Here is a 14,102-nt window from a genome sequence, read left to right on the forward strand (position 1 = left end):
TCAATGCTGTAACTCAGTGGATCTACTTCTGTACCATGGTCGTGCTAATTCTTCCACTAATTCCTCTGCATAAAATGTCTTCATCTGCTCTATGTTAATGGCTCAGTTCCTTGGATAGGCAAGAGCCTTTTGCTCTGTTAACACGTTCCTCAGCCATTGCTTTTCTCACTGTAGCATGCAGACGTCCATTCTGCATTGCCATGGCATCCCTGCTCCATGCAGTCTGTAGCCTGGAACTATGGACGGTGATGGTAAAGGCTTTAATATTCTTTCCGTCACATGGCTGACCAGAAATCACTCCCATTCTTCCCGTCTGCCACTGGCGAGTGTTTGGAAGGATTTACAAGTTGATATTCAAGCTGTTTGACCATGTTAGGAATGCACCTTCCTTAGTCATCAAGTCCTGGGATGGGACTCGAAGTAAGAATTTTAACAACACCAGGTTAAAGTCCAACAGGTTTATTTGGTAGCAAATGCCACACAAGCTTTCGGAGCCCCAAGTCCCTTCTTCAGGTGAACCTCACTATATTTATATAGTGGCTTTAATGTTATAAAACATCCCAAAAGTGAGGTGAACCACACCTGAAGAAGGGGCTTGGGGCTCCGAATGCTTGTGTGGCATTTGCTACCAAATAAACCTGTTGGACTTTAACCTGGTGTTGTTAAAATTCTTACTGTGTTTACCCTAGTCCAACGCCGGCATCTCCACATCATGGGACTCGAACCCAGAGCTTCTGGTTCAGAGGCAGGGACACTAACCACTGTGCCACAAGACCTCCCCTTCCAATTACCAAAGCGAGAAATGAGATGTGATTAAATGAGGGTAAATAGAGAGAAACTATTCCTTCCAATTGGAATAAAGGGGCATAATCTTAAAGTGGAGCTAGGTCATAGAATCCCTACAGTGCAGAAAGAGGCCCATATGGCCCATCGAGTCCACACACTACAATCCCACCCAGGCCCTATCCCCGTAACCCCACATATTTACTCTGCTAATCTCCTTGACACTAAGGGGCAATTTACTATGGCCAATGCACCTAATCTGCACATTTTTGGACTGTGGGAGAAAACCGGAGCACCTGGAGGAAATCCATGCAAACACGGGGAGAATGTGCAAACTCCACATAGACAGTTACCCGAGGCTGAAATTGAACCCGGGTCTCTGGCGCTATGAGGCAGCAGTGCTAACCACTGTGCCACCATGCCGTCCTTCCTTCTGTTGAAAGAACACATGCTATGATGACTAAAACGGCTGTTTTCTAAAGAGTTAGGAGGAAGAGTTACTGATCACAGGACTGTAATAAACAATGACCTCACTGTGTCTAACATAAAGCTGCATTATGTTTGATCCACAGGAAAAGCTTCCCTTCCCAACATGCCACAATCTCGGCCTTTGCTGCAGTCTATATCTCGGTGAGTCCCTCATTTCTTCAGGCAACACTGGACAAAGGACTGGTACAATCTTACATGGAAATCCTTGCAGTACAATGGTCATTATTTTTTTCCTCTGAGCTTCCACAGAATCTCAATACATTTACTTTTCATAGGGATTGTGAATGCCTCCGTCACTCCTATTATATGGATTTCCACTGTTTCCATTTATTCCCATTATATTTAATCAGATTGTTCCCAAACCCTGGTATAATTTTGGATTTAGAAATTTTCCTGTTAGGAAAATAATAACCAACACCTTAAATAGTCGGAGAGTTTGTGTTCAGGAGTGTGACAACACTGTCTAATATGTAATGATAAAATTGCAGAGCCCTGGGGGGTAATGATAAGACTCTCTTGTAATCTGAACAGGTTTTTGTGTCACTTGCATCTGTCTTCACCTGCATTCCTTGGCCAGACTCTGTCTGGGATACTGCACAGAGGTCTGTTTATTGCATCCCAGGAGGGATAGATCAGCTATGGAGGGCTACAACAGAGATTCACCAGATTAATGACAACATAACAACAACCAGTTATATTTATATAATGGCTTTAATGTTATAAAACATCCCAAAAGTGCTTCACAGGAGCGTTGAAAATAAAAATTTGACACCAAGCCACAAAGGGCCACATTAGGGCGGATCATGGCTAAAGGTTTGGTCAAAGAGATAGGCTTTAAAGAATGTCTCAATGAAGGAAAGAGAGGTAGAGAGTCAGAGAGGTTTAGGGAGGGAATTCAGAGCTTGGAGTCCAGGCTACTGAAGGTGAAGGGAATAAAATCAGGGACGCTCAAGAAACCAGAATTGGAGAAGTGCAAATATCTCAGGGGGATGTGTAGCCGGGGTCGATTTCAGAGATAGGGAGGGGTGAGAATTTTGATATTGAGGCGTTGCCTAATGTTAAAGTTTATTTATTAGTCACAAGTAAGGCTTACATTAACACTGCAATGAAGTTACTGTGAAATTTCCCTAGTCGCCACAGTCCGGTGCCTGTTCTGGTCAATGCAGGATGTGGGAGGAAACCCACACAGATACGGGGAGAATGTGCAGACTCCGCACAGACAGTGACCCAAGCCAGGAATCGAACCCGGGTCCCTGGCGCTGTGAGGCAGCAGTGCTAACCACTGTGCCGCCCCTAGGCTCAGTGGGCAGCACTCTTCCCTGTGAATCTCAAGGTCATGCATTCAAGTCCCATTCCAGGGGACCTGAATGCAGCACGGTGGCACAGTAGTTGGCACTGCTGCCTCACAGCGCCAGTGGCCTGGGTTCGATTCCCGGCTTGGATCACTGTCTAAGTGGAGTCTGCACCTTCTCCCCGTGTCTGCATGGGTTTCCTCCGGGTGCTCTGGTTTCCTTCCACAGTCCAAATATGTGTGAGGATGCGGGCAGCAGAGTGTTGAATGACTCGAAGTTTATGGTGAACAGAGTGTGGGAGACCAACTAGAACAGAGTGGCCAACTGTCATGGGGATAATTCTGGGACACTCTGGGCATGGGAATCTGTTGGAATGGAGGGGGGGGGGGGAGCTGGTTGTGGAGTGGAGGGTCGTTGCGGGGAGAAGTGGTGGTGGAATGTTGGCCTTTATCGCGAGGGGGATAGAATATAAAAGCAGGGAGGTCTTGCTGCAACTGTACAAGGCACTGGTGAGGCCGCAACTGGAGTACTGTGTGCAGTTTTGGTCCCCTTATTTGCGAAAGGATATATTGGCCTTGGAGGGAGTGCAGAGAAGGTTCACCAGGTTGATACCGGAGATGAGGGGTGTGGCTTATGAGGAGAGATTAAACAGATTGGGTCTGTACTCGTTGGAGTTTAGAAGGATGAGGGGTGATCTTATAGAGACATATAAGATAATGAAGGGGCTGGATAGGGTAGAGGTAGAGAGATTCTTTCCACTTAGAAGGGAAACCAGAACTAGAGGGCACAGCCTCAAAATAAGGGGGGGGCCGGTTCAGAACAGAGTTGAGGGGGAACTTCTTCTCTCAGAGGATAGTGAATCTCTGGAATTCTCTGCCCATTGAAGTGGTGGAGGCTACCTCGTTGAATATGTTTAAATCACGGGTAGATAGTTTTCTGATCGATAAGGGAATTAGGGGTTATGGGGAGCAGGCGGGTAAGTGGAACTGATTCGCTTCAGATCAGCCATGATCTTGTTGAATGGCGGGGCAGGCTCGAAGGGCCAGATGGCCTACTCCTGCTCCTATTTCTTATGTTCTTATGAATGCTGCCAGGGTCTGAGAGCAGGGGGTTTGCAGGAAGGGGGAGCTGGGGGTGGGGGGGAAGCAGGAAAGGCAGGCAGGGGCGACAAGTGAGTGAGATCATGCCAGGGTGAAGGTCAGCAAGAGCGGCGAGGGGTGGGTAGTGGGCGGGTGGGACAAGTCAGTGAGAGCACGGAGAGGAGCCAAGGAGGGGTCGGAACAGGGACGGGGTGAGGGGTCAGGTTGCTGAGAGCGGGGAGGGGTGGCAGGTTGGTGAGTGGGCACAAACGGGAGAGTGGCACTGTGCATTCTCCAGACTTGAAGGATAGAATTCGGGAGAAACCCATGACGTAGGACAGTGACGTCAAAAATAGGACAATCCCCTAAAATACAGGATCATCCTGAACTAGGAGGCCATTGGAATATCAAGTCTTGAGGTAACAGAGGCATGAATGAGGGGTTCAGCAGCAGAAATGAAACCAGGCGATACGTCAGTGAGAATAGACATTCTTAGTGACGGTGTGGATATGTGGACAGAAACTCACCCTGAGGTCAAATATAATAGCAAGGCTGCAAACAGTCTGGGTGAGACTCAGACAGTTAGAAGTTTAACAACACCAGGTTAAAGTCCAACAGGTTTATTTGGTAGCAAAAGCCATCATTCTCCACATCTCAGACAGTTGCCAGGGAGATGGGTGAGTCGATAGCTGGAGAGTGTTGCTTGGATTGGGAACTGAAGATGAAGGTTTTGCGCCACCTCTTGTATAATTGGGGAAGATTTCTGCTCACCCAGTACTTGGTGTCAGACGAGCAGTCTGATAATTGAACTGCTCTGGAGGTGTGGAGAGGGATGCTGATGATGAAGATCTGGGTGACATCAGCCCGTGTGTGAAACTAGGCTGTGTGGATGTTGTAGATGAGAAACGTGAGGGGGCTGATTCTTGGTGACAGCGACAACAGTGTGGGAGCTGGAAGGGAAGCCATTGCAAGTGAAATGATATGACAGAAAAGAAGGGAAACAGGAAAGTGCAGTCCCACCCAGCTGGATTCTAGTGGAGCGACGTAGGAGAGAGATGGTGTGGTGCATCATATCAAAGGCTGCAGAGTGGTCGAGAAAGGTTAAGAAGGATAGTTTCCCTTTGTCGTAGCCACATTGGATGTCATTTGAGATTTGTGATTAGAGGATTAAATTACGAGGGTAGAATGCATAAATTAACTTGTTTTCCTATGAAAAGGCCATGAGATGATCTGATCCAGATGTATATCACACTAAGAGAATTTGCTAAGGTAGAAATGGAGAAACTATTTGCTCTAATGATAGATTCAAGAATGATGGGACATAATTTCAAAATAATTGCTCGGCCAGTTAGGAGGATAATCGGAAAGCACTGTTTCCCACACAGCGTGGCCGGAATGTGGAATTCATTTCATTGAAAGCCTGTAGCAGGCAGACAACCGGAGCTTTCAAGACCAAGATCGATAGATGTCAGTGTAAGGATAGCGAGAGATATGGAGCTGAGGCGTGTGAATGGAATTGAGATAGAGATCAGCCATGACCTGACTAAATGATGGAATATGTTAAGGGACTGAACAAAATCTTTATGCTTTTTTTCCAGATGTACTTTAACTCGACGATATCTGACTGCACCAAACTCCTAAAGCCGGTGCTGGTTTTTGCCTTTGCAATTGCTGCAGGTATTTGTGGCCTGACACAGATTACCCAGTACAGGAGCCACCCCATTGATGTATACGTGGGCTTCATCTTTGGGGCAGGAATCGCTGCATATCTGGTGAGTGACTACTGATCATAGAAACCCTACAGTACAGAAAGAGGCCATTCGGCCCATCGAGTCTGCACCGACCATTTGTTTGGTGTGCAGCCTCTCACATCACCTTGTAAATGCTGGATTAGCCCGGTATGGGGTGCAGATCTATACTCGGCAGCGTGGGGAGTGGCGAGTTGGAGGTGGTCAGTTTCTGGAAAGCCCCTCTCGCTCTGCCACCTCCCATATAAACAGGCCATTGCCAAATTTGCACTGAGATGTCAGGAGACGCTCCCAGCAGATCCACCCCTCGGGACTCTCAATGGAAGAAACTAAAGTTTGTCTAAAAATGAAGGAAAAGCAACTTTTTAGTTATACAGCCACACTCAGGACTTCAGGATGTTTGAAGCATTTTGCAGCCAACACAGTACTTTTGAACTGTAGCCACTGTTGCCATGTTGGGAAAACTGGCAGGCAATAACCTGACCCCCACAAGCCACCCTATGAGAAAAATAAAGATCATTTGTTTGTTGACATTGGTTGAAGAATCAATGTTGGTCCAGGTCACCTAGGAGAACCCCTTCCTCATCTTCAAATAATCTTGTGGGATCTTTTAGGTCTATCAGGAGGACCAATAGGACTTCAGTTTAACTTCTGATCTACAAAATGGGATCGTCAACTCCCTCAAAACTATACTGGACTATCAGCTGAGAATTTGCATTCGTACCTCTGGAATCATAGAATCCCTACAATGCAGAAGGAGACCACTTGGCCCATTGAGTCTCCACCAACTCTCCGAAACAGCATCTTACACAGGCCCGACCACATGTCCTAGCCCCATAACCCCCACAGTTACCATGACTAATTCACCAAACCTACACATCTTGGGAAACTAAGGGGCAATTTACCATGGCCAATCAACCTAACCTGCACATATTTGGACTGTGGGAGGAAACCGGAGCACCCGGAGGAAACCCACGCAGAGACGGGGAGAATGTGCAGACTCCACACAGACAGCGATCCAAGCCGGGAATCGAACCCAGGCCACTGGCGCTGTGAGGTAGCAGTGCCAACTACTGTGCCACCGTGCTGCCATAAAGTCCCCTGGAATGGGATTTGAATTCATGACCTTGAGATTCACAGGGAAGAGTGCTGCCCACTGAGCCGTGGCTGATATCTGGCAGTGTGAAAGTCAATGAACCAAATCTTCTGGTCTCCGGATTGTTAAGAGACTGAACATTCGACTAAGTTGCGTGTCAGGGCGCTGAGATAGTCCTGACGCACTGGCCTATGTCAGAATTGTCAGGGACATTTCAACTTCCAAAGAGCAATTTCCCTGAACCCCAGCACCCTTTGTGAATGTCGCAGAATCTGAACTCAAGACTTCAGATAGCTCTAACTTTCTTACATGAATAGTTACCCAGGAAATGTTAGAGCAATTAAAACCTTCCTAACTCCTGGGTAATGACAGAACTGACCTTCCGACCACTGTCCTTCCCCCGCCACCCCCCCCCCCCCCCCCGCCCCACACTCCAATCCAACAATTCCTTAAACTAACCGCCCCCCCCCCCCACCACAACCACCCAACCTGATTAACCCCCATGACCACCCAACTACCTCTGATCTGATTATGCACCCAACTCCTCCCAGACTCAACTACCACATCACCCACCTGCCATGTACTCGCCCACCAACAACCCCACCCAGCGACAACCTCACCCACTCCACTTCGCTGTGTACCACCTAACTCAACCTATGCACCCTACTCACCTCATTCACCCATTCCCTCACTCGTTCACTATCGTTCAAACTGGACATTTAAACTGCCCATATGGTAGTTGTAAAAAGTGGGCGGATCCTGTCCTGACTCTCTCCAACTCCACCCCGCTGCCACGGATCTCTCCGAGGGACGCTACGCTCTGCATTTCTGGCAAGGCCGGGCTTGGAAAGTCCCAGAAAAAATGCAGAGCAGCGTTGAGTCGGGAGGAAGTGGAGCAGCAACAGGATGATGGCTGTTACTCCCTGTTGATCTGGGCCATCGATCCCAATCAGGAGTGGCCCCTTTCACAAGACCTGGCCAATGAAACAACACAGCTGTTTAGCTGATTATCAATCGGGAAGCTCCAGTACTGAATAGTTAAACCTGTAGGCCCAAACAGTCACACTCAGGACAGTCTGCTCCCAGTTTAATTGTGCGGCTGGTCACTGTTTACAATTGATGTTTTTTCTCATTTTCAGCCCAGTCCTCATTGCTACGCTAAGGCATTTTGATTAAATGCAATCCACTTCCAGCCTGAGTGATTGAATGTTTATTAACAAGGCAGTTTCTGATTCCGTACAATCGATAGGAAACACCAGAATGGGGACACAGTTTGCCCTGGAACCATAGTTTCTCATTAATTGGGCATCAAAAGACATTAAGAGTAAATGATCTTATCATTAAAGTACTTATATTCCAAATCTAACATTCGTCCCCTCAAAATCAAGGCATCAGAATCCGATTTAATATCCTTCCAATTTTCTTTGTTAGTAACTGTCTCACTTTTGTCACAAATTATATGAAGTTGGATTTTAGCATAGTTTAAGTCACACTGCCATGAGAACAAAGAACAAAGAAAATTACAGCACAGGAACAGGCCCTTCGGCCCTCCAAGCCTGCACCGACCATGCTGCCCGACTGAACTAAAACCCCCTACCCTTCCGGGAACCATATCCCTCTATTCCCATCCTATTCATGTATTTGTCCAGAAGCCCCTTAAAACTCACTATTGTATCTGATTCCACTACCTCCCCAGAATTCCAGGCACCCACCACCCTCTGTGTAAAAAAACTTGCCTCGTACATCTCCTTTAAACCTTGCCCCTCGCACCTTAAACCTGTGCCCCCTAGCAATTGACTCTTCCACCCTGGGAAAAAGCTTCTGACTATCCACTCTGTCCATGCCCCTCATAATCTTGTATGAGTTTATACATTTAGAAAAAGCATTCACTCTTTCGGGAACAGTTCCCACTTTAGGAAAGCAGGAGCAGAAGAAACATTTCCAGATCAAGTAAAGAACAGCCAGCTAGAGAGTAAAGCTCTCTCTGTTCCCTACCCCAACAGCATTACCTCAACCCCAACCTCAGAAGAGCATTTCTCTTGAGTCATCCATTGCCTTCATGAATAAGATGAATTAGATTAGGTGTAACGCCTGCCCCTTTACCTCCTCCCTCCTCACTGTTCAGGGATTGTCCCAAAACAATCCCATCCCACCCCCACATGGTGACTTGTCTCTTGTTGTTCAGTTTGCTCCCGCTGAACTGTTTCCCTATTAACACATTCTGCTATCCTGCCTCCCTTCAGTCGCTAATGGAACCACACCCCTCTCCTAATGTATAGTTCGTCACATTTCTAATTCTTTTTGAATTCTGTAGAAGGGTCGGTGGACTCAAAACGTTGACTGTGTTCCTCTCTCCACAGATGCTGCCAGACCTGCTGAGTTTATCCAGCATTTTCTGCTTCTGTCTTTTTGGGGTCAATATGAGAAATGAACCCAACTTACTTATCCTGAGTACTTAGCCTGGGTGAGATGCTCTTTCGGAGAGTCAGTACAGACTCGATGGTCCGAATGGCTTCCTTCTGCACTGTAGGGATTCTTCCAGCATATTGCAATAACCAAGTTACAAAGCAACATTAATTGGCATTGTGCTGGGTAAACTGACATATGCACATTGTTGGATTTCTGCGCATGTGTGGACTACTGCGCACAGACAGAGGAGTATCAGCAGCCATCTTGCATGACAATACTGCATTGGCAGGAGTGTATCGGAAAACCGGATCAGGATTTCTAGAAATGCCAAGCTTGGTTCGAAAACCTCACTGTTTTGCTCATATGTTGGTCGAGCAGGGAAGGGAATAATAATGAGCCAGTTATTCTTAGATTCCTGATTTTCTATGCCAACCAGGGAACCAAATGCCTGTCAAAGAGATTGCTGCTGCTTTGTTGCTCCTTCTCTTGGCTGCATTGCTGTTGCTGCTGTTTGCCAGCTTCCTACTCTGTTCCTGTTATCCTTCAGTGAGCCCATCTGGCAAGGGCCAATCAAATTGCAAGTCAAGGCCAACAAAGGTCGCACCTTGCTGAGGTTCACTGCGGAGCGAGGGGATAAGCTGGGTCGTGAAATAACTCAGAGTTGCCCACTGCAACATCTGCCAACTTGTTGTTTCCATGGAGATCTTTACCACATTGTGGGCGATGGGCATTAATTATACATCTGGACTTGACAAGTGGTGAAGGTTCTAGGATAATTATAGCTTAGCAAATGTTACAACAATATCCTGGTTTACTGAAGCAACTCTTTTGTAAATGAGACTTGAGAAAGGACGAATGCTATTTGCACAGTGATCCATCATAAGTGAATAAAATCATTTACTGAGACACCTTAAACATCATTCCAGCAATGATGCAACTGTGGAATTGTGATGCAATGTGTGATTTTCTGTGACAACATTGCCATTTGAAAGGGATTGCAGCCCACCATTACAAAATACGCACTGTGTGGGTTAGGTGGATTGGCCATACCAAATTGCCCCTTAGTGTCAGGGAGACTAGCTAGGGTAAATGCATGGGGTTGTGGGGATACTGTCTGGGTGGAATTGTGGTCAGTGCAGACTCGATGGGCCAAATGGCCTTCTGCACTGTAGGATTCAATGATTTATTAGAATATTTTACAAACTTGGAAATAGGAGGAGGCCATTCAGCCCCTTCAGCCTGTCCTACCATTTTACAGCATGGCAGATCCATACTTCAGCATTTTTGCCCAATTCTGCTCTGTATACTTTGCGGAGTTCACTTAACAAAAAAAAAATTTAGCCACCTTAGTCTTGAAAATTTCAACGGACCCTCTGCATCGACAGCCTTTTAGCAGCGAAAATTCCAGATTTTCAACACTTTAGGGTGAATTTTACTGTCCCGACCGCCACAGGAATTGGAGCAGGCAAAGGGTGAACCGTAGAAAGGTCCGTTGACCTCAGGTGGGATTTTCTGGCTTGAGGGTGAGCACTGCCGGAAAATCCCACCCTTTGTGTAGACACAATTATATTCTGATTTCATTCCAAATTGGCTTCTCTCCAACTGCCTTTACCTGGATTCCTCCACAGGCGGAAATAATTTGTCTTCATTCCCCCAATCAAATCCCCTCATCATGTTAAAAAGCTTTACCTCTTTAATTTCGGAGGCATGGTCAGTACGTTTGGTGGCATAGTGGACAGTGAAGAAGGTTATCTAGGATTCCAACGGAATCTTGATCAATTGGGTCAGTGAGCTGATGAATGGCAGATGGAGTTTAATTCAAATAAATGTGAGGTGATGCATTTTGGTAGATTGAACCAGGGCGGGACTTACTTAGTTAATGGAAGGGTGTTGGGGAGAGTTGTAGAACAAAGAGATCTCAGGGTACAGGTTCATAGCTCCTTGAAAGTGCAGTCACAGGTGGACAGAGTGGTAAAGAAGGCATTCGGCATGCTTTTGTTTCATTGGTTTGGCCTATGTCCCTCTATACCCATCTTATCCATGTAATGCTTTTTAGTTTCATTGGTCAAAACACTGAATACAGGAAGTTGGGACGTCTTGTTGAAGTTGTACAAGACATTGGTAAGGCCACACTTGGTAAACTGTGTACAGTTCTGGTCACCCTATTATAGAAAGGATATTATTAAACTAGAAAGAGTGCAGAGGGGATTTACTAGGATGCTACCGGGACATGATGGTTTGAGTTATAAGGAGAGGCTGGATAGACTGGGACTCTTTTCCCTGGAGCATAGGGGGTTTAGAGGTGATCTTATGGAGGTCTATAAAATAATGAGGGGCACAGATTAAGTAGATAGTCAACATCTTTTCCCAAAGGTAGGGGAGTCTAAAACTAGAGGGCATAGGTTTAAGGTGAGAGGGGAGAGATACAAAAGAGCCCAGAGGGGCATTTTTTTCACACACAGGGTGGTGAGTGTCTGGAACAAGCTGCCGGAGGTAGTAGTAGAGGCGAGTACAATTTTGTCTTTTAAAAAGCATTTAGACAGTTACATGGGTAAGGTGGGTATAGAGGGATATGGGCCAAACGTGGGCAATTGGGAGTGGCTTAGTGGTAAAAACTGGGCAGCATGGACAAGTTGGGCCGAAGGGCCTGTTTCCATGCTGTAAACTCCAAGACTATATGATTCTGTAACCTTTTATGCTCATACGAGTATAAGCCGGGTTTTGAAATCCTTCTTCAGTAAGTTACTTATGGCCAGAATTCTCTGGCTGTTCACGCCCCGCCGCTGCTGCAAGCGAGGACGGAGAATTTGGCGCTCAGCCACGTCTCCATTCACTGCAGCGTAACCAGAGAATCCCACTGACGTGAACAACCGGAGAATTCTGGCCAAATACACCAAGGTTTGAAAGATATGCTGGTAACACACTAAGTTTGGTGTGAGGAAGCTCGTTGTAGCACAGATCGGTTGGGCCGAATGGCCTGTACATTCAATACAGGACCATTTGTTGTGAGCTCTTCTGCTACAACTTTGTTCAGGAATGCAAGTCAAGGGTTTGACGCACTGAAGAGATTGCGGTGAATGCCCAACCAGTGGGGAAACAAATACAATTAAGTTAAGATGGCACAGAGTCAATGAGCGAGAAAAGTCCGAGCCCACAGTATTTTGAAATTAAGTCAGATTCAGAGTTGTAACAGAGTTTAATCTTAGAAATCTTAGAAACCCTACAGCACAGCAAGAGGCCATTCGGCCCATCGAGTCTGCACCGACCACAATCCCACCCAGACCCTACCCCCATATCCTACCCACTAATCCCTCTAACCTACGCATCCCAAGACACTAAGGGCAATTTTAGCATGGCCAATCAACCTAACCCGCACATCTTTGGACTGTGGGAGGAAACCGGAGCACCCGGAGGAAACCCACGCAGACACGAGGAGAATGTGCAAACTCCACACAGACAGTGACCCAAGCCGGGAATCAAACCCAGGTCCCTGGAGCTGTGAAGCAGCAGTGCTAACCACTGTGCTACCGTGCCGCCCTAATTCCCTGGTGCTAACATAGCTCATCAAGATGAGCACAATGTTTCTAAATTAAGAAGTGTTTTTACATCACTTCCAGACAGATGTTGCTTAATTTCAAAGCTTTAAAACTCGAGCCATATTTCAGTCAGGCAAATTGTGTATTATTCTTCTGTCTTTTACTTTCGCAGGGATTTCATGCTGTCGGAAACTTCAAGGCCTCAGAGGATGCTTCTCCTGCAAAACCTCCTCCTAAGGGTGGGCTCAGGCCCCTGACACACCTACGCCATGACTCTGTCTATCAGCAAAGTAAATCCCTCAGTACGGACGAACTGAATCCGCAGCCGAGGCTCGATGGCCTGGATCACCATCTGGCACAACGAGAGAAGAATTCCCTAAACAGCCTGAAACGTGCCAGTGTGGATGTGGAACTACTGGCCCCACGCAGCCCAATGGGCAAGGAAAACATGGTGACATTCAGTAACACCCTGCCCCGCGTAAACACGCCAAATCTGGATGAAGCCGCCCGCCGTCACATGACCATCCATGTCTCGATGGACGCGTCACGGTCCAAGCAGCTCATTTCCCAATGGAAGCAAAAGTCAATCGATAGCATGTCTTTGGATCATGACCCGACTATCAGCCAATCACAGCCCCAAATGAGAACGGCATTGGAATTGAGGGGTGCAGGGTTTGATCAAGATGAGCCAATGCCGTCGTCTCTGTATCCAACCGTCCAAGCCAGGAACTCCGAGAGAGGTGGTGGCGCACGGGTACTGATCCAGTCAAGGCCTGGGCCCTCACAGCTGGTTCATATTCCTGAAGAGACCCAAGGAAGTGTCTGCACCTCCCCCAAAAGTAACTCCGCGCGGGCAAAGTGGATGCTCATGGCAGAGAAGGGGGGAGTCCCGAGACCCAACAACCAACCTCGCATCATGCAAGTCATTGCCATGTCAAAACAGCAGAGCATGATAACGGTAACACCAAAACACTCTGACGGGTCAAGTAGCTCAGAGTCCTCACAGTACAAATCGCCTTCTGAGCGCGACTCTTCGAGTATTGTCACAGTCGATGCACATGGATCCCATCCAGTAGTGCATGTCTCTTCCGGAAATGGTGGGGTGGGACCCTGGGAGTGGAAATCTCCTCAGGGCAGTACGGACGCTCACGATGCCTATGAGTTGAATGACCTGAACAGGGACTACAGAAGCTACAGATCAGCCAAAAACAGTGGCATCTCTCCTGGCTCGTCCGCCAGCGACCTTGAGCAGGAAGATACCCGTTTCTGCAGTGTGGCCACAATCAACGTTGCAGGAGCTGAGAGGAGTGAAACCAATTCAGAGACGCTGACCATTGCCTCCAGCCGGGACTCGACGCTAAGGAGAAAACCCAACCCTGTATTCCTAGGTGAGCGGGAAGCCAGCACAGATAGTGATCAGGATGCTTACTTCAAGAAACTTCAAGCCAACAGGAGATTCAAAGACTGAACAGGACTCTTACAATGGAGGGACATCTCTTGTACATATCCTAATGAAGCTTTCAGGGCGTCCAACTCTGCCACCCTTAACTCTTGGGAATTAGCTATCCATGCAATACATTTATTCCGACATTGAACAAACTGGCAGCAATAAAACAGTTTCCATGGAGACCTCTGTTTTCAAACTTTTCCAGCTGATAATCCATACCACA

The 14,102-nt window shown here is 47.1% G+C and overlaps 1 protein-coding gene across 1 annotated transcript in view; it reads left to right on the forward strand.

The window, feature by feature from the left end:
* The window catches only part of LOC144479492 (phospholipid phosphatase-related protein type 3-like), a 59,771-nt gene extending 45,871 nt beyond the window's left edge, over positions 1-13,900 (forward strand). The window contains exons 5-7 of the mRNA XM_078198219.1: positions 1,356-1,413; positions 5,242-5,415; positions 12,605-13,900. Of these exons, the coding sequence (XP_078054345.1) occupies positions 1,356-1,413; positions 5,242-5,415; positions 12,605-13,900 (1,528 nt within the window). The remainder of the gene's footprint in view (positions 1-1,355; positions 1,414-5,241; positions 5,416-12,604) is intronic.
* The last annotated feature ends 202 nt before the right edge of the window (positions 13,901-14,102 follow it).

This window comes from Mustelus asterias, chromosome 26 (assembly GCF_964213995.1).
Source record: "Mustelus asterias chromosome 26, sMusAst1.hap1.1, whole genome shotgun sequence".
Lineage (NCBI taxonomy): Eukaryota > Metazoa > Chordata > Chondrichthyes > Carcharhiniformes > Triakidae > Mustelus > Mustelus asterias.